The sequence below is a fragment of the Lissotriton helveticus genome, chromosome 3_1 (genome assembly GCF_964261635.1).
Source record: "Lissotriton helveticus chromosome 3_1, aLisHel1.1, whole genome shotgun sequence".
In the NCBI taxonomy this organism is placed as follows: Eukaryota; Metazoa; Chordata; class Amphibia; order Caudata; family Salamandridae; genus Lissotriton; species Lissotriton helveticus.
The window spans coordinates 229,017,583-229,043,617 of record NC_136061.1 but is presented as its reverse complement, the minus strand read 5'-3'; the positions used below and the strand labels follow the sequence as shown (position 1 = coordinate 229,043,617).

The 26,035-nt window shown below is 47.6% G+C and overlaps 1 protein-coding gene across 1 annotated transcript in view; it reads left to right on the top strand.

The window, feature by feature from the left end:
* Window positions 1-26,035, top strand: part of CYB5D2 (cytochrome b5 domain containing 2) — an 85,101-nt gene that overhangs the window by 22,115 nt on the left and 36,951 nt on the right. The window contains exon 2 of the mRNA XM_078679683.1: window positions 11,820-11,960. Within this exon, the coding sequence (XP_078535809.1) occupies window positions 11,820-11,960 (141 nt within the window). The remainder of the gene's footprint in view (window positions 1-11,819; window positions 11,961-26,035) is intronic.

Sequence of the window (26,035 nt, the reverse complement as noted above, 5' to 3'; positions counted from 1 at the left end):
TCATTCTCCCCATTGTTATTTGTTGGTCTTTGGTTATTGTGATCCATGAGGTATTCACTGCCTGCAAACAACGTAGAATAGAAATATTCTGTCTAGTCTTTGCACCTAGTGATAAGATAGGCAGTGCTGACTTTTTAGTCCCTCGTTACGAGCCGTCATGTCTGTCTTCTCCCCATTGATTGGTAGCCTGTTTAGCCCGGACCGCTTATTAGAGATGGACCATCCAGCCCCACTGGAAGGCACCCCTAATAAGGACATGTTCATGAAGCATGGATTGACCGCTATTGCCTATAGTAAACTATGGCATAAATATACAAAACAGGGTCAAGAAAGTCAATGGCCCCTGACAGGATCCTTCGATGATGATAAAATAAAAATGCTAGAAACTGCCCTGGGTAAAAACAAGACAACACCCACTATGCTTGATAGCCTCGGCATGTGGCGAAAAGAAACTGAACAGCGTAAAAAGAAAACTGAGAGTAGGTTGGAAAAAGAGCTGCAAAAAGCAGCCCACCTAGCTGCTCAGAAACTAAAAAGGGAGATAGAGGAAAGAGAGAAAGCTAAACAGAAACTAGAAAGGGAAACGCCAAGCCAGTGTCCGGTTAGAACCCCCTCCATGCTCTACCCTGACTTGCCCTCGAAACGACAAGCCAATGAGGACCTGCTGTTAGGTCCTCCTATCATCTACATGCCCCCTCCATACGCCCCTTCTCGGCCCTTGGCGCAGCACGCGCCACCCCCAGGTACAAGCGAAGGTACCGCCGCAGCGTCGGCCCCAATGGCCTCTGTGCCAGCCGAACCCCTGGTATTAAAACCCGCATCAACGACAACGTTAGACGAGCATGAGACTCGAGGGGCTGGCCTTGCAAGAATAAACAGGCTAGACAAAGATGAGCGAGCGGGGATCGACAAAATAGCAAGGACACTGGTAGAAAGGAAGGATGATGAAGAGTACATCACAGATATGTTCAGCTCGTATACAGGGAGTCACAGACGACATTTTACCGTACGACTGTGTTATCATGTCTTGAATGCATACGAGGACCGATATCGAGACAAAGGTCCCGAGAGCCTAAGGACTCTGTACCGGAAGGTCGATATCGGGGATGAGGGCGAGTGTGATGTGTCGGACCTCCTTACGCGTACGCTTGAGGTTTTCCGCCACCTCACTGAACGAAAGCCGGGAGCTAAATCCACGGCCCCCGTAGTGACCGAACCACCAACCGAGCAATCTAACACCATGATGCCGATACGTGAGGCTGCCCCTTACTGGGTTCCCCCTCGAGGTACAGGGACTCACGATGATGCCAACAACCAAGATGCGAAGGGAAGGGTAGTATACAACTGGGTCTACCAGCCATGGGACCGGCAAGAGATACTGACATTCCGAAAATCTCTACCCGACCTACGTAAAAACCCCACTGCCTTCTATACTGAATTGGGTACAGCCCTGGGTTCAACTATCATGACCCTGGCTGACATCGACTTGTTCTTCGGGTTATGTCTACCAGCTGATGTGTGGAAGCAAATCCGGAAAGTCGACCACCTTGAGCTGTTCGGACATACCTGGCCACAACTCGATGACTTGGATAAACAACGGGGACCAGGACAAAAGCCATTGAAATCCATTCTAGACCTCCCAGATAAAATTGTAGAGAAATTAAAAACCCTGATCCCAGAAAAGAAAGTGGACTGGTCGATAGTAACAGCCTGTCGCCAAAAACCCCAGGAGGATGTGTCGGAATACTTCTCCCGGTTTGAAACGGTGTTCTCCGATTACAGCGGCCAGGACATGACCACTGCAACCGGACACCATCTGTTTGTCCAGAATTATGTTAAGGGCCTATCATTGGACATCTCCCAGAAACTACAGGCCAGCGAGAGTAGTTGGGCAGCCTCCAAACCTACAGCGATTCTTCAAATGGCCCAATATTATGAGCATCAGAAAAATGAAAACGATAGGGCGACAGAGAAAAAGAAGAAAGACTTAAAGGAGAGGGTGATGATTGCCAAACTGCAAGGGGTGACTATAGGACGAGACCAATACCGGGGAAACTACCAGACAAACGCCCCTAAGACTGCATTTCCCCAGGACCGCACTCTGACTCCCTACAGTGGACGCACAGACCTTAGAGATGACCAGTGCGCTTTCTGCAAAGGGACTGGCCATTGGAAATCCCAGTGCCCAGTTCTCCTGGAAATGATCAGGAACAGAGACCCCAGGGATGCAGTAAACGGACCGAGACCTAAGGGAACACAACGAGGGCCCCCAAACGACGTGACTAATGACAGATCAAGCAGACCGAATACGTTCGATCGACCCAGACAGAACCAATATCAACAATCCGACTATGACGACACTCACACCTTTGCATAGGACAGCCAAGGGCGAGGGAGGGATCCAGTCGAGCTCTATGTTGACCAGCAGGGCCCTTATGTCACTGCTAAGGTCCTGGGTACCAAGTCTCCATTTCTGGTAGACACTGGCGCAACACGTAGTGCGTTATCTAAACGACTGATTCCAAGGGCACCCTTGTCTGGCTCACTCATAACATCGACAGGTTTCGATGGAACGCCCTCCACCAACCCTTTGTCTGCCCCGATTCTCTTTGACGTAGAAAACAACACCACCGACACCACGTTCTTGCTTTCCTCCAATAGCCCTGACGCCATTATGGGACTTGACTTACTGAAACACTTCCGAGCGACGATTAGGTGTTCTCAAGATGGGGTTCGAGTGTTTCTTTACGACAACCCCGTTCTGCTTAAACATTGTTCCCCCCGACACATGTTTTCCATCACCGACGTCGACGCGTCCCTGCTTGACACCCTGCCTCCGTATCTGTGGGCCAAAGCGGATTCGGACGTAGGGCGTATGTTAATTGACCCAGTGCACATTACTGTCCGACCAGACGCAACACTCCCAAAACTCCCACAATATCGGATATCGCCAGAGGGCGAGAAGGCATTGGTAATGATTATCCAGTCACTGATAGACGCAGGAGTGGTAGAGGAAGTGGTTAGCAACGTTTGCAACAGCCCTATCTTGCCCATTATCAAGAAGCAGGGAGAGGGAGATGAGAAAGCATACCGTTTCATCATCGACCTCCGAGAGATCAACAAAGTGGTAGTACCCCAGTACCCTGTGGTCTCAGACATCACCACCATCCTGACCTTGATTCCATCCACTGCAACCACCTTTTCCGTCATCGACCTCAAGAACGCATTCTTCTCCATCCCCATCCACCCAGACAGCCGATATCTCTTCGGCTTTACCCTAAAATCCCGCTCATATAGGTTTTGCCGAGCCCCTCAAGGCTACACGGAGAGCCCTAGCATCTACAGCCAGGCCCTCAAAAGGCAACTAGACCAAGTCCGGTTACCCGACGGGGTGGTGTTGGTACAATATGTCGATGACATCCTCTTGGCAGCCGACACCACCCCTCTAGCGGTTACCGCCACCATTCAACTCTTGCACTTCCTTGCGGAAAATGGCCACAAGGTCTCCAAGAAGAAGTTGCAATTCTGCCTACCCCAGGTCACTTACCTAGGCCACCTTCTGTCCAAAGATGGAAGGAAACTCACCCCTGATCGAATCCAGACCATTCTAGACACCCCTGTCCCTAAAACCCAGAAGCAGGTTCGCTCCCTATTAGGCCTCACCTCCTTCTGCCGACAATGGTTGCCAAACTTCAGCCTCGTTGTAAAACCACTGCTCTCTCTCCTAAACAAAGACGTCCCTTTCCCACTCCCTTGGACTCCTGAGTGTCAAACCTCCTTCACAGAACTACGAGATGCCCTTTGCTCAGCCCCTGTCCTGGGTACCCCTGATTACAGGAAGCCCTTCTCCCTTTACACTCACGAAAGGGAGGGGTGCGCTTTATCTGTCCTGACCCAGGCCATCGGTCCTAAGCAACGACCGTGCGCTTACTTCTCTGCCACTCTTGACCCTGTCGCCAGAGCCTTGCCTGCCTGCCTTCGAGCTGTAGCTGCTGCTGCAGTCTCTATCCGACAGAGTGAGGGGATTGTACTCTCGAATTCCCTCACGGTACTGGTACCCCATGCAGTCGACACCCTCCTGAACCAAACCAAGACGCAACATCTGACGAGTGCACGACTGACTGGATACGAACTAACCTTGCTTGCCCCCCATATCACCCTGAAAAGATGCACCACACTGAACCCAGCAACTCTGTTACCCTTACCAGAGAACGACCCCAATGTGCACCCCGTACATGACTGCGTGACTCTTACGGACGAACAGACCAGGAGTAGGGTCGATCTCAGAGACACAGCTTTCCCTGACCCCGACGGGGAGTTGTGGGTGGACGGTTCTTGCATCAAACTCTCCGATGGTACCACTTCCGCTGCCTATGCAGTCACCACAGCTCGAACTGTAGTAGAAACAGCCCGCATCACCCAGCGATCTGCCCAGGCAGCGGAACTGATTGCTTTGACGAGAGCCTGCATCCTGGCAACAGGAACCACGGCGAACATTTACACCGACAGCCAGTATGCCTTCGGGGTGGTTCACCATTTTGGGCTCCTCTGGAGGGAGAGAGGATACTTGACCTCACACGGCACACCCATCCTGCACGGGGATTTAGTCTCCGCCTTAATCGAAGCTGTCCTCCTCCCCAACAAACTTGCCGTTATCAAATGCCAGGCACACAAGAAGGTGACAGACATTATTGGACAGGGAAACGCACTAGCCGACATCACCGCCCGAACGACAGCAGAAAATAGAACGACAACACGTATGTACGTGACCAGGTCACAAGCAGAAAACTGGACTGACACCAAGGACACAATTAGAGACATACAAATGGCTAGCACACAACATGAATTGACTGAATGGGCACGGGTGGGATTGAAAGACGATGAAGGCTGCTGGCGGACAAAAGACACGAACAGATGGTTGCTACCTGATTCATACTTGATTCCCATATTATCCATGGCACACTCCCCAGCCCACATAGGATCAGCCCCCATGATCGAACTTGTCTCCAGGGTTTGGCACAATGACAAGATCCCAGATTCCGCCAAACGCCTGGTCCAACAATGCTTAATATGCCTGCAACACAACCCCGGGAAGGGAACTGTAGTACCCCGGGGGGGATTTGGGGTCCCAAACCACCCATTTGAAGTCCTGCAGATGGACTACATCCAGCTAGACAGATGCCAAGGCCTGAAATATGTACTTGTCGTGGTGTGCGCATTTAGCAAATGGGTGGAAGCATATCCGACCCGTGACAACACCGCTATGGCCACTGCAAAGGTCCTGTTAAAAGAGTTTTTCCCCCGTTATGGCCTCTGTCGTGTTTTATGGAGTGATAATGGCCCCCACTTTGTAGCCAACGTTATCCAGCTCATCCTAAATGGGCTGGGTATCAAACAGAAATTCCACGCAGTCTTCCACCCTCAATCTGCTGGGCTGGTCGAACGACACAACGCCACACTAAAGCTTAAACTGGCCAAAATAGTGGCTACGACGGGCCTGAAATGGCCAGACGCCCTCCCATTGGCATTGCTATCGATGCGCTCTACCCCCACCCGACATCACTTAACCCCTTATGAAGTTGTCTTCGGTCGACCCATGAGCGTCTGGTCTGCCCCGAAACCAACGTCCATTCATGACGTTCCGGATGTCCTAATGTCTGATTATCTGTACAAATTGACTGAAACTTTGTCTGTCCTTCATCAGCAGGTGCGGCAGGCCATCCCCGATGCTTCCAGGGGTCCGGGTCACGCCATCCAGCCGGGGGACTTCGTGCTGATCCGAAACTTTCAGCGATCAAAGAGTTTGGAACCCCGGTGGACGGGCCCCTGGCAAGTGCTGATCACCACTCGGACCGCACTTCGAGTGGAGGGGAAGAAACACTGGCTGCACGCTCATCACTGCAAAAAGGTCTCTCCAGCCCTGGCCACGACAGACACCGTCAACACCCAAGAAGAGCTCCTGAACCGGGACCGACCATCGTTGAGCTGCTACCCTGATACAGAGACACTTGAACTTTCAAAACATCCTGACCCCACTGTGCCATCTCGAGAAGGGTATTTCCTGCGTCGAAAGGAGGGAGCTTCGGCTAAGTAGGCCACGGACTAAGCTTAAGAATCTCAGAACGGTGACCCAAACTACCAAGGGTTACCTGGAGAGAAGCTAAAACTGAGTCTGTGGTCCTGCCCACTACCGAGCACCTTGAAGACGAAGATGATGGAAGCGCCAGATAAGAAGATGATGGAAGCGCCAAACAAGAAGCCGACTGAGACAACAGGAAATACCCACTACAGAAATCCGAGAACAGACAGGCTCCATAGCTCAAAGACAATTGCACTCTTCATCGTAATCCTCCTCTGTTTTCTCCTCATGACTACGCTCTGGATTATGGAAGAACACGCACCTGCTCACGAAACATTCCTAACCACTGCTCAGCCTACCACCACGAAGGAACATTATCTAATTTCGCTCTCTCCTCAACTAAGAGAGAGGCGAAAGGAGTTTTGGAACAACTCTTTCGTGCAGCTACTTCACCAGCACAATCTTGCCACCAACGCCACCAACTGCTGGATCTGTGGGTTGCTACCCCATGCCACTGGACATTCAATACCATTCATCCCTTCACCCTTCTCCGTCCACGGCTCCTGCCTTGCCTGGCTGATCCTCCTGCAAGAGAGCTATACGGAAAATGCCACCTCCAGCAGAGCTGCAGCACATTCTTCTCATGGGGCCGGGCGAAACAAGACAAAGACACACTTCTGCCCGCTGACACCCAGCGACTCAATCCAAATGGACATTCCGGCCAAAGAACGAATCGAAATGCAGGTGTTCCACAATCCAACCAGACCCACCTTCTCCTATCTGCGGAAACGAACGGCTGCCACTCTGACTGTAGCCCTGACGGTCATCAACGTCACAGGCCACATGTGTGTAGAAGGACTTGGGACACAGCTGGTGGGTCACAGCGCTTGCCGCTTTACCAGAACTTTGGACTCCACGGATCCACCTTCCTTTGTGTCATCCCCAAACATGTATTTCATCTGTGGCACTAAGGCCTACACCTGGCTCCCCAAAGGCTGGGGGGGCACTTGCTACATCTCCTTCGTCCTTCCTCCAACTTATGTGGCCCCAGCGAATCACCACAGGCAAAAACGAGCAAAAGACGTTGAGCAAGCCGACTCAACAGGAGCACAGTTCCTCGATGCTATGAAAGGACTCGTCCCCCTCTGGGGCCCGATGGCAAACAGCCGTGCCATCCGACATTTGACTCAGGCAGTCGAGACAACCATGAACATCACAGCGGGCATCTTTGCCAACAACACTGCCGAGCTCCAAGCGGTCCGTTTGGTGGCTCTTCAGAACCGCCTCGTCCTAGATGTGGTTCTGGCGGACCGTGGAGGAGCATGCCGCATTATTGGGGCCAGCTGTTGTACATACATACCGGACAACTCACCCTCAGTGTACAAAGCCATCGAACATCTTCACAGACTCTCCTCGGAAGTTCACCAAGAGCAAGAAGAATGGTCGCTTGGTGGTTGGTTCTGGGACACCATCAAAAGTTGGGGCTGGAGACTGCTCACCATTATCCTGATTCCCGTAGTTGTAATATGTGGCCTATGCTTAGGGATTCAATGTTTGCCACCTATGTGTTCTTTATGTGCGAGTTGTATTTTTCCCAAAACTGTGGACATTGGAAGCGAACACATGAGGGCATTATATGATGCCGAAGTTAGGAATTTGATGAAAATTGACATTGAGTAAGCAAGTTGGCTAGATATGTTGAAAAGGGAGGACTGTTAAAAGTTAGGCTGAAAACCGTCAACATTATCGGCGCCCTCTTGCTCTCCTTAAACCTTTTGTGCGCGTAAAACAGCCGCCATTTTGGACACCATGGCTTCCCCGCTCTCGCCGAGAGCCAGCGCGTCTCTCTCTCTCTCTCCTAACTTCGCTGGCAACCCCCCCCCCTGCTTGCACCTGCCTTGAGTCATAAACCCCTCTTCGGCACTGCTCTGCCCCAGGCTCTCATCCTGTTCCCAGCGCGACATCTCCCTGCTTCCCCGTCATGACCTCCGGCCCTTTTGATGCAAACCCCTTTTTCCCGTGTGCCCGTCTGTCTTCCCCGTTCCCAGGCCGACACCTAGCTCTGCCGATACCATTCTCTTGCCCCTCCCCATACAATAGGAAGCTTCCCTCCTCAAAGGACCCCCGAGATGATCAAAGCCCCCCCCATCCCACGAGATCCGATCGAAACCCGCACACTCCGTGAATCGGCGGAATACCCAGCTGCGCAATGATCATCACCTGTTGTGAACGGGGCGGGGACTTCCACTGTAGCCTTGCATGGGAACGGGCTGGGAAGGGGGGATTCTGAGGATGTCTTTCCGTACATCAAAGTATCGACGAGAATGTGTTACATGTAATAAAGAGATAAACTCGTGTATAAGAGGCCAGGCCTCCGGGATGCAGTTAGAGCACCTCTGAACGATACCTTCTGTCCGTTTCGTTGTGTTCTCCTCCGGAGAGAATAAAAAAAACCTTGTTTCCTGCCTTCCAGTCTCCAGCGCCTGCCTCTTCAATGGTTTAACTTCTTTGTGGGTTCAAGAGGCGACATCGCCGGGCAATAATTAAGGATCTTATATTCTGGTTGGTAGTGCCCCCCCAGTTTGTATTTTTCCACAGAACCAGCTACTAGATGGTTCGATTAGTCTTTCGCCCCTATACCCAGGTCATACGACCGATTTGCACGTCAGGACCGCTACGGACCTCCACCAGAGTTTCCTCTGGCTTCGCCCTGCCCAGGCATAGTTCACCATCTTTCGGGTACTATCACGCACGCGCCACAGGATTTCGCTCGGCCCTCCGACTCGCGCACGTGTTAGACTCCTTGCTCCGTGTTTCAAGATGGGTCGGGTGGGTAACCGACATCGCCGCAGACCCCTGGCGTCCGGCGTGGGCCTCCATTGCGAAGCTGCTGCCAGGGGGGCTGTAACACCCTCCGCCGGAGCGGAGGGCCACCTGCCACCCCGAAGCCTTTCCAGCCGACCCGGAGCCGGTCGCGGCGCACCGCCGCGGAGGAAATGCGCCCTGCGGGGGCCGGGTAGGGCCCGGGCCCCGGTCCCGCGGAGGGGATCCGGAACTCCCGGGCCACCGACCTTCCCGCCTTGTTGAATCCTCCGGGCGGACTGCACGGACCCCACCGTTTACCTCTCGACAGTTTCACACCCTCTTGAACTCTCTCTTCAAAGTTCTTTTCAACTTTCCCTTACGGTACTTGTTGGCTAGCAGTCTCGCGCCCGTATTTAGCCTTAGATGGAGTTTACTGCCCGTTTTATGACAAGGACGAGGGCCAGCGCTAATGTTTCCCACTTGTTGCCAGGTTTTATTCTGTCAATGAAAAGTCTTTTAAGGTACTGTAGTTTATCGGCAGATCGTGCTTAGCTGCGCCATAATTATTTTTGAATGCTCAACTAAGGCGGAACATATGAAAGTGGTCCTTCTGAGTAAGGTAACACCAGATTTCCTTAAAATGAAAGGCTTTGACAGGCCCTGTGGTACCTTTGCTGCGATTCCACAGCTAAAAAAGAACAGTAAATATCTACTGCTCGCTGCCTTATTTCCAAAATGCATATCTTGATTGCAGGGTGCAAAGCAGAGAATGTTCCAGAAATGATTCCGTGCACAGCCATCGTGCTTTGATGTAATAACCATTCCATTACGTCTTTCTGAAGGCGTGATTGTGCGGTGCTCTTTCTAGTTGTGAAGATGAATTATAAAAAAAAAAAAAGACTGGCACACTCTTGAGATTTCTCTGTAGTATTTTAAACACGACGTCCGAGAGAGAAAAGGGGGCACAAATGTAACTGTGTTGCCCAATGGTAATGGATTTTCTTTTTTAGCTATTCATCAATGTGCATACACAAAGCGAGGGCATGTTAAATACTAGTGTTGCCCATGCCATCAAAGGCCTGCGACATCTGTGAAACGTAAGGGTCATAAGTTCAAAGTCTGGCAGCACTGAGGTAGCCTTTCATCCCTTTGAAGACGTTAAGATCTGGATTTGTGCAAACAGGGCACTGTATAATCAAGCAACTGAGCAATTTGATGTCTTCAGACACAAGACACTCGGAAAGAAGATTGGGAAAGCGGATGGAGTGTGGGCCGCCTGTGGATTGATTTTAGTGATAGGATTGTCCTTGTGACAGGGTCATGCGAGTGATATCAAGTTCCAAAAGGCCACCGTTTATGGGCACTTATGGGGACAATGGCGGATGCTATTTTATAGTATTTGTATCCTGAGCGCGGGGCCAGCTTTAGAGACACCATGCTCAGTTTTTTTATTTATTTATATTTAACTTTTATGTTGAGCGCGGCGTCCACTTCTGGGACACTGCACAGTTTATTTACATATTTTTTATAACTTTCGTAACGAGCGTGGTGCCTGCTTCAAGGACTTTAAAACTGAGTGCGGAGCCGCTCGCTATCTTTTTTTTTTTTTTACTTTTAATTTTAACACTGAGCACGGTGCCCGCTTTAAGGACACCGCGTTCAGTGTTAAAGTTAATTTTTTTTAAAAAGAAACCGAGTGTGGTGTCCTTGAAGCGGCACCGAACTCAGTTTTAAACGTAAGCAAGCATTTGCGATGTTATAGGTCTCGTATTTACGTGAGTTTAAGCTATTGGCATTGTAAATGATAATGCCTTTTATTTATGTTTTAAAAAACAAAAATAATAGGCACTGTCATTTACAATGCCAATAGCTTAAACTCGCGTAAATGCGAGACCTATTGCATTGCAAATGCTCGTTTTAACAGTGGTTTGACTCTCCCTATATTCCACAAGAAAGCTTGAGTTCCAGTCGAGAGACAGATTGATAATGGCAGTCACAATCAGTACTACCATTGAGGAACAAGCTTGTAAAATAGACACCGGGCAAAGATTGCTGAGGAACAATATTCGTTCTTTATTAGCATCTGGTTTCTTCAAAATTGTACTGAATAAAGAAGGGCCAATTTGTAGAAGAGAGGGCAGGGACCATAGACTATCAATCAAAGTTACAATTGAGTTTTTAATTCCCACATAAATAGTTTGGATTTTAGAAGACAAATGCACAGTAAGATTGTCGCAAAACACTTGAGAATGGTGGAGTAAGTGAGCATTGCTAGAAGGAGAGATAAGTGATCCTAAAATATCGGATAGCTCTTTATTGGCGCTGGATAAACCTTAATGGTGTCACAAATATATGAGGATTTAGATAAAGGTGGGCTGTGTAACATTATAGAATGGGCTAAATATCCTACACATTAAATACTGTTGTTCAGCCTTGAGATATGAAAGAACTCTGTACTTAAAACGTTCTTTTATAAGATTACCTTCAGACATTGTACAAGGGGGGTAATAAACTGTGTTAATGAGTAATCTCACAAAATGTATAAAGGCTGCAATGCGATATTTATCTGCGGTTTTTATTACTGTAATTGTTTTATTTTCTTTGAAATGAATTGGGTTGTGTTTTTTTCTTAAATATTAGAAATGCAGAGCAGAAGTACTGAAAAAAAAGATCGGAGTGGGCTAAAGCCATCTGAAACTGACCTGGGATATCTAGTCATCAGATGTTGCACATGTAAGCCGAAGGAACATACATATATTCGAAGGAAGTAATATTTAGAAATATCAATTGCCGTTCCAAATAGGCAGTAATCTACCCATCCAAAATAGTGTTTTGTGTTGTTAGAACCCCCAAAAAAGTGCAAGTGTTTATTTGTTCGCCATGCATTTTTATTCAAGTAGTAATTTGTTTTGTCATTTTTTTTTCTTAAAAACAGGACGAGATGCTTCCAGAGCCTATGTTACTGGAGATTTCACAGAGACCGGCCTTGTAGATGATGTTTCTGGATTGTCACCATTGGAAATGGTCAGCGTGAAAAACTGGCTCTCCTTCTATCACAAGAATTATGTCTACATTGGTATGTGCTATGTCAACTTAATAAGTCCGTTTTTATTATTCCCTCCCCACCGCTTGTCGCCCTCGATTGTTCTTTATCATGAATCCTAATAATAACATGCATTGTGCCGCACGCTAAAATGGAATCGTCTATAAGGACTTAAATGCAGTGTGTATTATTATCCCATTTCTCCTGGCTATTCTGACTCAAACCAGGCTCCTTGCTAGAAGTATGGCATGCAAACCAAGCTTGTCGGAGAGCCTTCATAGCAGATTGAGGAGCAACTCTGTGCTGTAGGGGCGTAACAAATGCCCCCGCAGCCCCCGCGGTGCCGGGGGGGGGGCCCACTCTCTTCAGTAAATGAAGGGGGCCCCCCTGACCTCAGCTCTTCTGCGAGAGAGGCTTTAAAGCCAGCCTCTCTCCCTCTAAAGCAGGTGCAGGCTGTCTGAGGCCTGCTCTGAGCCATTTGCCCCTCCCTCTGACTGAAGAGAAACAGAGTATCAACATATATTGTTTCTCTCTTCAGTCAGAGCCACGAGCTGGAAAGAGGATGGGGTGGGGGCCCCAGAGAGCAGGAGGCAGCAGAGAGCACTGCTCGGGACCCTGACAAGGAGAGGGGGGGGGGCAGAGAGAGAGAGCAGGAGGCAGCACAGAGCACTGCTCGGGACCCTGACAAGGATGGGGGTGGGGGCCCCAGAGAGAGAGCAGGAGGCAGCACAAAGCACTGCTGAGGACCCTGACAAGGACGAGGGCTGGGACCCAAGGAAGAGAGGAGGCAGCACAGAGCACTACTCGGGACCCTGACAAGGACGGGATGGGGCCCCAGAGAGAGCAGGAGGCAGCACAGAGCACTGCTCGGGACTCTGACAAGAACGGGGGGCCAGAGAGCAGGAGGCAGCACAGAACACTGCTCAGGACCCTGACAAGGACGGGGTGGGGGCCCCAGAGAGCAGGAGGCAGCACGGAGCACTGCTCATGACCCTGACAAGGACGGGGGGTTGGGGGCCCCAGAGAGAGAGCAGGAGGCAGCACAGAGCACTGCTTGGGACCCTGACAAGGACGGGGGCGTGGGGGTGGGGGTCCCAGAGAGAGAGCAGGAAGCAGCACAGAGCACTGCTGAGAACCCTGACAAGGACGGGGGTGGGGGCCCCAGAGAGAGAGCAGGAGGCAGCTCAGAGCACTGCTCGGGACCCTGACAAGGACGGGGGCAGAGATCAGGAGGCAGCACAGAACACTGCTCAGGACCATGACAAGGACAGGGGTGGGGGCCCCAGAGGGACGGGGGTGGGGGCCCCAGAGAGCAGGAGGCAGCACAGAGCACTGCTCAGGACCCTGACAAGGGCGGGGGGTTGGGGGCCCCAGAGAGAGCAGGAGGCTGCACAGAGCACTGCTCAGGATCCTGACAAGGAGGGAGGGAGTGGGGGCCCCAAAGAGAGCAGGAGGCAGCAAAGAGCACTGCTCAGGATCCTGACAAAGACGGGTGAGGGTGGCCCCAGAGAGAGAGGAGGCAGCACAGAGCACTGATCATGACCCTGACAAGGACGGGGGTGGGGACCCCAGAGGGAGAGCAGGAGGCAGCACAGAGCACTGCTCGGGACCCTGACAAGAACGGGGGTGGGGGCCCCAGAGAGCAGGAGGCAGCACAGAGCACTGCTCAGGACCTTGACAAGGACGGGGTGGGGGCCCAGAGAGCAGGAGGCAGCACAGAGCACTGCTCAGGACCCTGACAAGGACGGGAGTGGGGGCTTCCGAGAGAGAACAGGAGGCAGCACAGAGCACTGCTCAGGACCCTGACAAGGACGGGGGCCCAGAGAGAAAGCAGGAGGCAGCACAGAGCAGGGCTCGGGACCCTGACAAGGGTGGGAGTGGGGGCCCTCAGAGAGAGCATTCTCCAGGGCAAAGCTCATCTGAGAAGGGATGAGGCTGCAAAATGGTGCCCTCAGGTAAGCACTCTTGTTAGAAGCACCATGTGGGCGTCCGCAGAGGGAGGGGGTAAGGCAGAGGGGAGAAGGGTGCAAGGCAGAGGGGAGAAGGGTGCAAGGCAGAGGGGAGAAGGGTACAAGGCAGAGGGGAGAAGGGTGCAAGCAGAGGAGACAAGGGTGCAAGGCAGAGGGGAGAAGGGTGCAAGGCAGAGAGGAGAAGGGTGCAAGGTAGAGAGGAGAAGGGTGCAAGGTAGAGAGGAGAAGGGTGCAAGGTTTAGAGGAGAAGGGTCCAAGGCAGAGGGGAGAAGGGTGCAAGGTAGAGAGGAGAAGGGTGCAAGGCGTAGGGGAGAAGGGTGCAAGGCGTAGGGGAGAAGGGTGCAAGGCAGAGGGGAGAAGGGTGCACGGCAGAGGGAAGAAGGGTGCAAGGGGGAGGGGAGAAGGGTGCAAGGTAGAGCAGGGTGCCAGGCGGAGGGGAGAAGGGTGCAAGGTGGAGGGGAGAAGGGTGCAGGGCGGAGGGGAGAAGGGTGCAGGTCAGAGGGGAGAAGGGTGCAGGTCAGAGGGGAGAAGGGTGCAGGTCAGAGGGGAGAAGGGTGCAAGGCAGAGGGGAGAAGGGTGCAAGGCAGAGGGGAGAAGGGTGCAAGGCCGAGGGGAGAAGGGTGCAAGGCCGAGGGGAGAAGGGTGCAAGGCAGAGGGGAGAATGGTGCAAGGTAGAAAAGGGTGCAAGGCAGAGGGGAGATAAGTGCAAGGGGGATGGTGATGAAGTAAAAAATTTGCCCCCTCCCCCCCAGAAACATTTCTGCAGACGCCCATGGCAACGCACACTACTTTGTGAGCGAGAGTAGAGAGAGAGTGGAGTGAGAGAGAGAGTGGAGTGGAGTGAGAGAGAGAGTGGAGTGGAGTGAGAGAGAGTGGAGTGGAGTGAGAGAGAGTGGAGTGGAGTGAGAGAGAGTGGAGTGGAGTGAGAGAGTGTGGAGTGGAGTGAGAGAGTGGAGTGAGAGAGAGTGGAGAGAGTGAGTGGAGCAAGAGAGAGAGTGGAGAGAGAGAGAGAGTAGAGAGAGGGGGTAGAGAGAGACAGTCGAGAGAGAGAGTGGAGAGAGAGGGTGGAGAGAGAGAGGGTGGAGAGAGAGTGGAGAGAGGGTGGAGAGAGTGGAGAGAGAGAGTGGAGAGAGAGAGTGGAGAGAGAGAGTGGAGAGAGAGAGTGGAGAGAGAGTGGAGAGAGAGTGGAGAGAGAGAGTGGAGAGAGAGAGTGGAGAGAGAGAGTGGAGAGAGAGAGTAGAGAGAGTGAAGAGAGAGAGTGGAGAGAGAGAGTGGAGGGGGTGGAGAGAGAGAGTGGAGAAAGAGAGAGTAGAGAGAGAGAGGGTAGAGAGAGTGGAGAGAGTGAAGAGAGAGTGTAGAGAGTGTAGAGGGAGTGGAGAGAGTAGAGAGAGAGAAGGGAGAGTAGAGAGAGAGAGTGGAGAGAGAGTAGAGAGAGTGAGAGACAGCGGAGAGACAGTGGAGAGAGTAGAGAGACAGTGGAGAGAGAGACAGTGGGGAGAGAGACAGTGGGGAGAGAGATAGTGGAGGGGGAGACAGTGGAGAGAGAGTTGAGAGAGAGTCAATGGAGATAGAGTGGACAGAGTTGAGAGAGAGAATGGAGAGAGAGAGAGAGTGGAGAGAGAGTAGAGACTGACTGACTCAGAGACTGAATACTGACTGACGGAGAGACTGGCTGGGTGAGAAACTTACAGAGAGAGAGACTGACTGACAGACTGACAGAAAGAGAGAGATAGAGACTGACAGAGAAAGAGAGAGAGAGCTAGAGAGACCGAATGACTGACAGAGAGAGAGAGACTGACTGACAGACTGACTGACTGAGAGACACTGAATGACAGAGAGAGATAGACTGACTGAGAGAGAGAGACTGACTGACTGAAAGAGAGAGATTGACTGACAGAGAGTGAGAGAGAGAGACTGGGATGGAATTGGGGTCAAAGTGTGTATGAAGCTATGCAATGCCTCTTAAGATTGCTATTGTCTACTGATGGAGCGCGCAGGTCACCGGACTATAATTTTACCATATGCACATTTGGGCCCATAAATTCAATTCACCATATTTATTAATCGGGTAACCTTACACTCTATTACCAGTAACCCAGTTCCTTCCTATTTGTTACCAATGTACCCGACTTACCAATCCACGTTACGGGTACCTAATGACCACAATGGATCAGGGAGCTAGCTGTAAAAGATAAGCAGCCACAAAATACACTAACACTTATAATATTTGCACTCTTTGTAATAACCACAGACTCGGGAAGTTTTGAAAGACTTTATCTAATCTTCATCAATCTCAGCAAGCAGAAAGTTAACAGTGAGTAAACTATCAATAACCAACATCGTAAAAAGGGTATATCCGTGTAAGAAAATAATAAGAGCAATCATTTAGAAACCTAAAGGAAAGGTAATAACGGAACATGCTAGTAAGAATTTTCAGGAATTTAGACTTGATGTGGAGTAACTAAAGGACGGGGAAAATAAGGAACATGCTAGAATGTCACAGTTTTGTATACCCCTCAAAAGTGGGCAAAGCAAGAGAACTTTTAATCAGTCTATAGAAAACTTGAAGGTAACATGTAGCTATAGGGAAGGTAAATATGGAACACGCTAACAATCCAGAGCAATCGCTTTACTTTGGCTAAAGGAGGGTAAAGATAAGGAACATCTATGTATGGATAATGCGTCACAATTCCACTTATAGGATGGGGAAGAATGGAACATGCTAATATAACAACTAAAATGTAGGACTTTATCATTGATCAGCACAAGGAAGGTAAGAAAAGATCAATATGCAAGTACGACTTTATCAAAAGCAAAGCGATATAAAGAATGCAAAATAGGTTCCCTCAGAGTTATATTTACCTAGAACAGTGTGAAGACCAACCCTGGCCACGGGTCAGTTTAGGACAGGAGAAACCCAAGGAAATGCGATTGCCAATAGGTTTGCAGATGCAGATTGGAAACCCCGGACAAGAAGACCAGATTAGGATCAGGACAGGACCACCAAGGTAAGACCAGCACCCGCAGTTCAGTTGCAACGCCTGCGCTACACCCTCTCTGCAGCTATCAGTCAAAACCCCGATTGGGTTATCGAATTCTCCAGCAAAGTGCTCCGCCAGCACTTAAAGTTCTCAAAACCCCCAATGGGTCTGTGAGACAGTCAGACAGAGTGCTCCGCAGCACCTCTGTTTCCGGATCAGCTATTGAGTGCTTTGGGTCAGTGACAGGTCAGCTATTCGGACAGGTCGGACAAATTCTCTAGCTAACCTAGGCTAGTTATTCTGTTTTCGGGTCAGTGTACCACCCCCCAAATGTTGCAAATGTAAGAATCCCCAATTTCGATTGGTCAAAAGTAAGGACAGGTCATCACATCAACTAGGATTTGACTTTCTCAAGCCCTAATTTACATCTTTTGGGACCGCCTATTGATTTTGGGGTTCCCATGACATGCTTTCTACACGTAACAATGGAGAATACAATTTTCATATACAATTGTTACAACTGCAGTACAGTTCAGCTTGGTCTTGCTGGGTCACAGGTCGGTTCCCAGGAGCATCTTGGCTGTGGCAGTCAGTTGGCTGGGTTCCACTGGTACAAGGTTTTCTTCCCTCTGCCAGGGTGACATGCGCAGTAGGGACTTCAAAGATGGAGTAGTAAGCACCTCCCAGGCCCAAAAGATTAGATACATGAAAAGTAAATGAAAACAATTTAGAACATAGAAATAAAGGCGTACACTGTATACCAGGAATCCCAATATAACTCCCATTGCTTTATAATAACTATAGCATTAGGATTATTGCAGACAAACAGCATAGCAAAAAGCTGCAGTGCAAGCTTCGGCATGTAAGAACACAAAGCAGCCATCTTATTGCTAATGCGCAAGCGCGAAAGATTCCCCCCAGAACTGCGATTACGTCACATCACATGGGTATGACCGACGCATGCGCAGAAGAATTTCCCGCGTAGCAGCAGCCATTTTAGTGGCAAGCGTTTTAGGATGAGTAAACACATAAGCAAGCGTCACTGGGACACCCCGTGTAATGTAAAATGTGAAATATTAGTAACACAAACAGGTTGATTATATTTTATGAACATTATTTGAGGTTCTTGATACAAGCAAGTCGCTTTACGTGCGAATCCTTGCTCCACCAATCCCCTATTTGATGATATTTTATATCATCACAAATTAATAGAACCAGATGCCAACTTTTCACATTTTTCCCAGTTCAATCTCTTCAAACATTCTGTTCAGTTTTTCTTTAGTCTCTTTATTAGGGTGAGAATTTTTCACCCTTATATAAACCTGATTATTCAGTCCTTCTAATTCAAGTTCATCCACATTCCTTTTCACTCCTCTCTTGTTCACTGTGTACTTCTTTTTGTTTCTGCGACATTTGCAGCAGATTACTATTATAAACATTACTAACCCTATTCCCGCAATTGGCATCAGTACTTTACTCAAAAGACTTTTACCTAAATTAGAAAACCAATGACCTACATCAGTGAGACCATCAGTAAGTCTCTTCCAGGCACTGTCAACCTCCAGTGGTTTAAGCTCCTTTTCCAAATTAGTAATGTTCCTCACATACCCTTTGCTTTCCACACATTTGTCAGGTATGTAAGTGCAACAATGTTGCGCTTTCAGCATTCTGCAGACTCCGCCCTCTTTTGCCAATAATGTATCAAGAGCAAGTCTGTTCTGTAAAACCATAGATCTCACCGCAACCAATTCGGTGTTGACCATCAGGAAACCTCCAGCAGTGTCGGTTGATAACCAATCCACAACTGTTGACAATTTGCAAATTCTGTGTGTGTTCAGAGTCACTCCCACTGCAGGTATTAATGCACTGAATATATCACCTACTATTTCACCAGCACTTTCTCTTTTAGTATGCGCTAATTTATTAGTTTTTTCAGTGCTTCTAGTGATTTTCCCCACATGGTATATCTTTGGGAAGACAATACCAAAATAACAGCTTCCGTACCAATGGTCGGGCAATTTGAAGTAAGCCTTATTCCCACATATAAAATAAATTCCAGGAAACACAGGCTCTGACCCATCTTTGAAACCCCAACCCCCAATTACCTTGTAATTGTGTTCGCATTCACTGGAACCAATGAAGATATTGTTATAATAACTAGTTTTCTCCCTTTTAAGACAAAATTTCCCTTTCTTTTCGAAATCCAGCAACATAGCAGTGTTAGCTCCACCATTTGAGGCGCTATCTATGCTTTCAGTCCATTTTGGAATTTTCTGGTTCTTGTTTTTGGCTCTCTTTTGGAAACTTTCTCTACCATATTCAGAAATTCTTTTTCTTTTTCCTGTAATGAACAGGTCAAGTTATTCTTGTGTGCATTATCTATGTCTATTTTACCTACAGTTAGAAAATAATCACTCATGTATTTTGCTACATCTCTAGTTGTATGTACAGGGTTCAGGTTTCTTCGGACAGGAAGTTCAGAAAATGTCAAATCAAGGTTTGAATAATAATACTGTAAAGGTCCTCTTCTATAAAATAAACTAGTTAGTATGCTACAGGAAATTCCATAGGTTAAGGGCAAGTGGTGATATGTCACACCTTCAGCTACTGAAGTGGGTAGCTTCATGCAGACATAACAATCATCTATTTCCATAGCTTCTACATAATGTACTAACAAGTTTGCGAAAACATTTAAATGAGTTTTATTCTTGATTTTACTGAAATGTAATCCTTCCTCATCTGGTGCTTCTAAATCTAAAGGTGTTTGCTTAAGACTAAGTGGTTTGTCTAGTACGTCTACTCTTCGTGGTGTACTTCTAGTATGTGCTTCTACAGTGTCATCAGGTAGATTATTATTTGGGTAAAGACTTGGGTTTTTACTCATCATAGAAGGAATAGTTGTTGTTAGTCCTATCCAAAGTATCAATACTATTGCTACACTCCATAAACATACTTGGCAGCATGTTTTTAAACCACCTCGTCTCGGTCTCCCATTCACAGAAGAATCAGACATTTTGGCTCGAAAGAAGCTTCAACCCCTCTTTGTAACTCTGCACAGCTTGCTTACGTGAGTAACTTTTCAGGTTAGGTTTGCTTCTTCACTGGTCTGTTCAGCAATCAATTCTTCATCACTTTCGTCACTTATTTCCAGATTTTCAAATTCTTCCAGCACAAAATAAGTCCACTCAGGTATTTGTTGTTAAGTTTCTTGATACGAGCACTTCTTCTCTTAGGCTTTGTTACTGCTGGGTCAGTTTGCCTTGAGACCTCATTTACTTGCTCAGCTTCTTCGTTTATTGTTTTTAGTCGCAATCTCAGTCTTTTCACAAATCTAGGTACTGAGTCAAGTCACCCTTTCTGAGTCTTTTAACTGGCACTGTGTCTTGGCCTTCTTCAAACACTCTTTTGTTGTCATTCAGTTGTGGCACATTGGGATCAAGTTTGTCTACAGTATTGTTCCCTAACTGACTAGGTCCAGGTCTTTCATCTGTTTCTTCTGCCTGGTCCCTAAGCTGTCCTTGTTCAGGTGTATGCTGAGTTTGGCTTTGATCTGTTTCAATTTCTTCTTCCTGAACACAATTGTCTATTTCTATCTGTTCCTGTTCAAGCTCTTCGAACTCTTGATTTTCTTCCGCTTGAACTTCCGCCCTTGTTTCTATCTGTCCCTCTTCTGGTGCAGGTATCTCGGGTGGAGTGTCAATTACCTGTTCTTTCCCTATCTGGTCCTCCTCAGAATCAGATTTAACGTTGATTTCGATGATCTGAGTAGCTTCTTCTTCACCTGTCTCGTCCTCACTATCCCACTGTCTATCTAAATAGGTCTGTCTTCTGGTTCGTATAGGGTCGATTGTCAGATCGATTATTGGGACCCAATCTTCTTGACTGGAGCTCGGTTGTTCTTCTTCAGCTACTTCAGGACTGATATCTTGGGATCCTTCAGCTGCGCAACCTTCAGCCTCAGTTTCATCAGGTTCAGTCACTCTTTTCGTATGGCTGGCATGGATCCAGCGAGTTACTCCTGCGCACTTCACAGCTGTGGTGGTTACCAGGATCACCTGTCGTGGCTTTCCCCACCTTGGTTTAAGACAACTCTTTCGAGTATGTTTCTTGATTACGACCCAATCACCTGGATTCAGGTCATGTGCTGGAGTCATTGGCCTGGCGACGGCGTCTCCCCCAACCTAGCGAGAGATAGAACGCACTTGGTCAGCCAGCTCTTTACAGTATTCTAGCACCAAATCATCAGATATGCTTGTTATTTTGTATCCTGGCACCCATGCTTGCCGCATTGCTCTTCCCATTAGGATTTCATGCGGACTCAAGCCCGTGTTCCGATCTGGAATACTTCTGAGTCCCATCAACACAAGAGGCAAAGCATCTGGCCATTCCAATTGAGTGTATTCACACATCTTTACCAATCTTGCTTTAATTTTGCCATTCAGTTGTTCTACCACTCCAGAAGCCTCTGGGCGATATGCACAGTGCAGTTTTTGTGTGATTTTGAAAGCTTCACAGATTTGTTCAATTATGGAATTCAGGAAATGACTTCCTCTGTCAGATTCAATTGTGACTGGGAATCCGTACCGAGGGATAGCTCTCTAAGTAAAAATTTAGCTACTGTGATGCTGTCATTCTTACGTGCAGGGTAAGCTTCTACACATTTTGAAAACAGGCAGACAATGACAAGTAGGTACTTCATTCCTCGACAAGGGGGTAATTGAATAAAATCTATTTGTAATCTAATAAAGGGACCTTCTGCCTTTCCAATTGTACCTGGTAATACAACAGTTTTCTTTCCAGGGTTAAATTGCTGACAGACCAGACACCTCTGGCAAAGTGCCTCTGCTATATTTCTGAACTTCAAATTGAACCAGGTCTGACGAAACAAGCGGACAATCACGTCTCTGCCTAAATGTGTGTCTCCATGTATCAGTCTAGCCATTGGAGCAAGCATACAGTCTGGCAACACAGGCATCTCATCAAGGTAAACAATGACACCATCTGCACTTCTCCTTCGACAACCAAAGTTTCTCCATCTTTGCTTTTCCTGTGGCTCTGCTGCTTCCTGCAAGTCTCTCACTTCTTCCCATGTATTCACTTCCTCTAGCATCAAAAGTTGGCAGCTGTTTCCGTTTCCCCCCATCTTTATATTGATTGATATTCGGTATTTTGCACAATGCTGGGCTAACTAGTCAGCATATCGATTACCTGCTGTCACTTTGTCATCACCAGATTTGTGAGCAGGACACTTGAACACAGCCAATTCATTTGGTAACTGGATTGATTCCAGTAAATCCTGTACATATTTTCCATTTCTGATAGGGGTGCCTGAAGAAGTCAGGAACTCCCTCTGCATCCACAACTGGCCGAAATCATGCACAACCCCATAACCATACTGGCTATCAGTATATATGGTTATCTTTAAATTTTTCCCAAATTTACAAGCTTTTGTCAATGCAACCAATTCAGCTATTTGTGCAGAGTTGACTCCATATAAATAGGATGCTTCGACTGGACCTCCCACTGTACATACTGCATATGCAGCGCTTAGGCCTCCCTCCTCATGTCTCATGCATGAGCCATCTACGAACAGCTCATAATCTTCGTCAATTAAAGGATTTTCTTTAATGTCTGGACGTGGTTTTGTGCTAAATTCTGTCAGATCAAGGCAGTTATGTTCAGTATCTTGCCTCATTTCAGCGGCAAATGAACTTGGCAGTAGGGTAGCTGGGTTCAGAATATTGCATCTGGAAATGTTCACATTTCCTGCACCTGCAAGGATTCTCTCATACTTAGTCAGCTGACTAGGTGTGAGGTTCTGGGTTTTCGTTCTTGTCATGTAGAATCACAACAGAGTGAGGAACATACACAGTTACTGGATGTCCCATCACTATGAACTCACTCTGTTCAAGACTTGTGCATGTTGCAGCTACAGCTTTCAAGCATCCAGGCAATCCAGCTGCTACTGGATCTAATGTGGCAGAAAAATATGCCACTGGACGTCGATTCAAACCATGAATTTGGGTCAGGACTGAAAGTGCACAATTATCTCGTGTGTCACAAAACAGTGCAAAATCTTTTGAATAATCAGGCATTCCTAGTGCAGGAGCAGTACACAAACATTCTCTCAATTTTACAAAAGCAGTCATGCTTTCGTCATCCCACTCCACAGGATCTTTAGCTCCTTTCTTTGTCATTTTTATCAGTGGTCTTGCTAGAACTGCAAATCCCACAATCCACTGTCTACAGTATCCTACAACCCCTAGGAACATTCTGATTTCTTTCTGGGTATTCGGTAATTCCATGTTACGAATTATTCTAATCCTTTCTGTGGTGACTTTCCTGATACCTCTTTCTATCTGGTGCCCCAGATATTTCACTGATGTGGTACAGACCTGTAATTTTCCGGGAGACACTTTATGTCCACCTTCACCTAAATGGTTCAGTAGGGTAATGGTGTCGACAACACAGTCTTCTCTGTTCTTAGATGCCACTAAGAGGTTGTCTATATATTGCACCAGAACTGATTTTCCGGGTAATTTTAGGGTTTCAAGGCACTTTTTCAGAATCTGATTAAGAATTGAGGGGCTTTCTGTGTACCCCTGAGGGACACAATTCCAGACGTAGACGTGGCTGTCGAATTCAAATGAGAAAAGAAATTTGCTGTCTGGATGCAATGGAATTGAAAAGAATGCATGACATAAGTCAATGACGGTAAACTATCCAGCATTCCATGGTATTTGGTACAGGATCACTGCAGGGTTTGGCACGACAGGACAGCAAGGAACTACGATTTTATTTACCTTTCACAGGTCCTGTACTACCCTGTACTTTCCACTGGGTTTCTTGAAGCCAATTATCGGTGAGTTACAAGGACTGCTCAACACTTCTTGCAAAACTCCTGCTTCTAGTAGTCTTTTTATTTCAATGGCAACTCCTGCTTTTACTTCTGCACTCATTTTGTACTGTTTAGTATTTGGGTAGACTGCATCTTCTTTTATGGCTATTTTAATTGGGTCAACATTTGCCATTAATCCTACATCCTTTTCAGTAAAATCCCATACCTCTGGCTTCACTGTCTATTGGAGTTCTTCAGGTAAGTCCTGTATTGTTAGTCTTTTAATTTCTGAGTCAGGTCTTGCTAACATTAATTTGTAAATTCCATCTTCATCTGGGGTCTGAATTTCGACTCCATTTGGTGTGCAAAAGATAGTACAGTTCATTTTACGCAACAAATCTCGTCCTAGTAAGTTTACAGGACTAGAATCACACACAACAAATCTATGCATTTCTTTAAAATTCCCAATTTTAATCTCCATAGGTTCTGTAACTGGGGTACTGATTAGAAACGCCCACTATTTGGATCGCTTCTCCCGAGAGGGGTAGGTTTGGAACGTCTGCTGTTCTCACAGTAGAACGGGTAGCACCATTGTCCAACAGAAAGGTGACGTCATTTCCTTCAACCTTTCCTTCAATGTATGGCCCTGTCTGGTCCACCGGCAAGGAGGCGCCAAGCACGCACTCCTCGTCCTCCCCCCTCAGGCACCGTCAGTAGGTGTCATCACAGAGAAATGTGTCATTTAACCAAAATTGTGAAGTTGCTGCATTTCTATCCTCCCTTCCTTCCCAACAATCTGTATCTTCACTCTGTTGTGCTTTGTTCCTGTAATTTGGCCTAGGTGCACGTGGCAACTGATTTTGTTTTACCTGCTGCTGAGTCTTCCGTGGAGTCTCTTTCTGCGTCTGTGGATTTAAATCATTAATTTGAACATTACCATTCGGTACAGCTGGACACTCGTCTCTCCAGTGACCTATTTTTCCGCACCCGTGACCGGGGAACTTCTTTTTTGCTTCTTCTCGGCTCATTTTTACTCTGGGCTTTCCCCCACCCCCGGGGCTTTGATTCTGATTAGTAGCCGTCTTACTTAACTGCTGTTCCTGGTGTTCTGCTAACTTTACCCGTGCCCACATGACCTTCTCTTTTAATGCTTTTCGCTTATCTGCCAGCTCATCTTCGCAATATTTAGCATACTTCAGGACTTCGTCAATTGGTTTTGCGTGCCAGCAGATTTTATTATCTTTGATCCACTGTGAAATTTCAGGTCTTAATCCTAGCACAAATCGATAAATGAAGTGGGTCATATCTTTCATCTCAATGTTATCCAGACCACTGTATGTTTTGAACACCTGTAACAGTCGTTCATAATAACAATGCACAGTTTCATCTCTATTCTGGGTAGTTCTATCTATTCGGGTCCAATCGGTTTCCTTTGCAGGCACCTTTCCTTTCAGATACAACATTACCTGATTGTATTTTTTCATTACATCTCCTGAAGACGCCCCTGTGTTTGGGTCCCTCGGGAACTCCTCACTAGGCCAATCAACAGCAACTTTACATTCTGTCCACAAATCTACAGGTACTACAATGTCGAAGAAACCATCGAGATCTTTCAAGAGGCATTTTTGAACCTTCACAAATCTCTCGACCTGTCTGTACCAGTCTACAGGTTTTTCTCGTAATTTTGTGAAGTCATTTGTAAAGGACACAATATCTTGTCGGGACCATGGAACATGTACATACTTTCCACCTGGCACCTCTCGCATAGGACATACTTTTTCTGCCTTTTCAGCTTCTTTTAACACATATTCCGATGTCATTTGCTTTGATCTACTATCTTCTTTTTTCTTGGCCCACCTGGCTTTCCATTTCTCTAAATCTCCCCATTTTTGCAACAGGTTTAACAATTCCCTGATCTGTACCTTTTTTCCTGACACATTCATGTTTTCCAAGTCTTTGTCTGAGAATTCTGCTCTGTATGGTTTTTGCAAAACTTTTGATTTGCTAATATCTATTCCCATACTAGCTGCAGTGTCCATTAATTTCTCATGGTACACTCTGGTATTTCGGGTTAGACTTTTACAAATGAATAACAATTCTTCTTCCGTCAGGGTATTCAGTCTATCCAAACCCACATTCCCAGCCATCAGTTCTTCTAATTCTATTATCAATTTATATATATCTAATGGTTTTGGCTGAGGATTTGGCTTTTCTAGTTCTCGGGTCCATCTTTCAATTTCTTCAAGGGTCACTACGGTGGCACATCTAGTACCAGAAGCTGACTCAATTTGTACTTCTCTTGAAGTAAAAGGAGTGTTC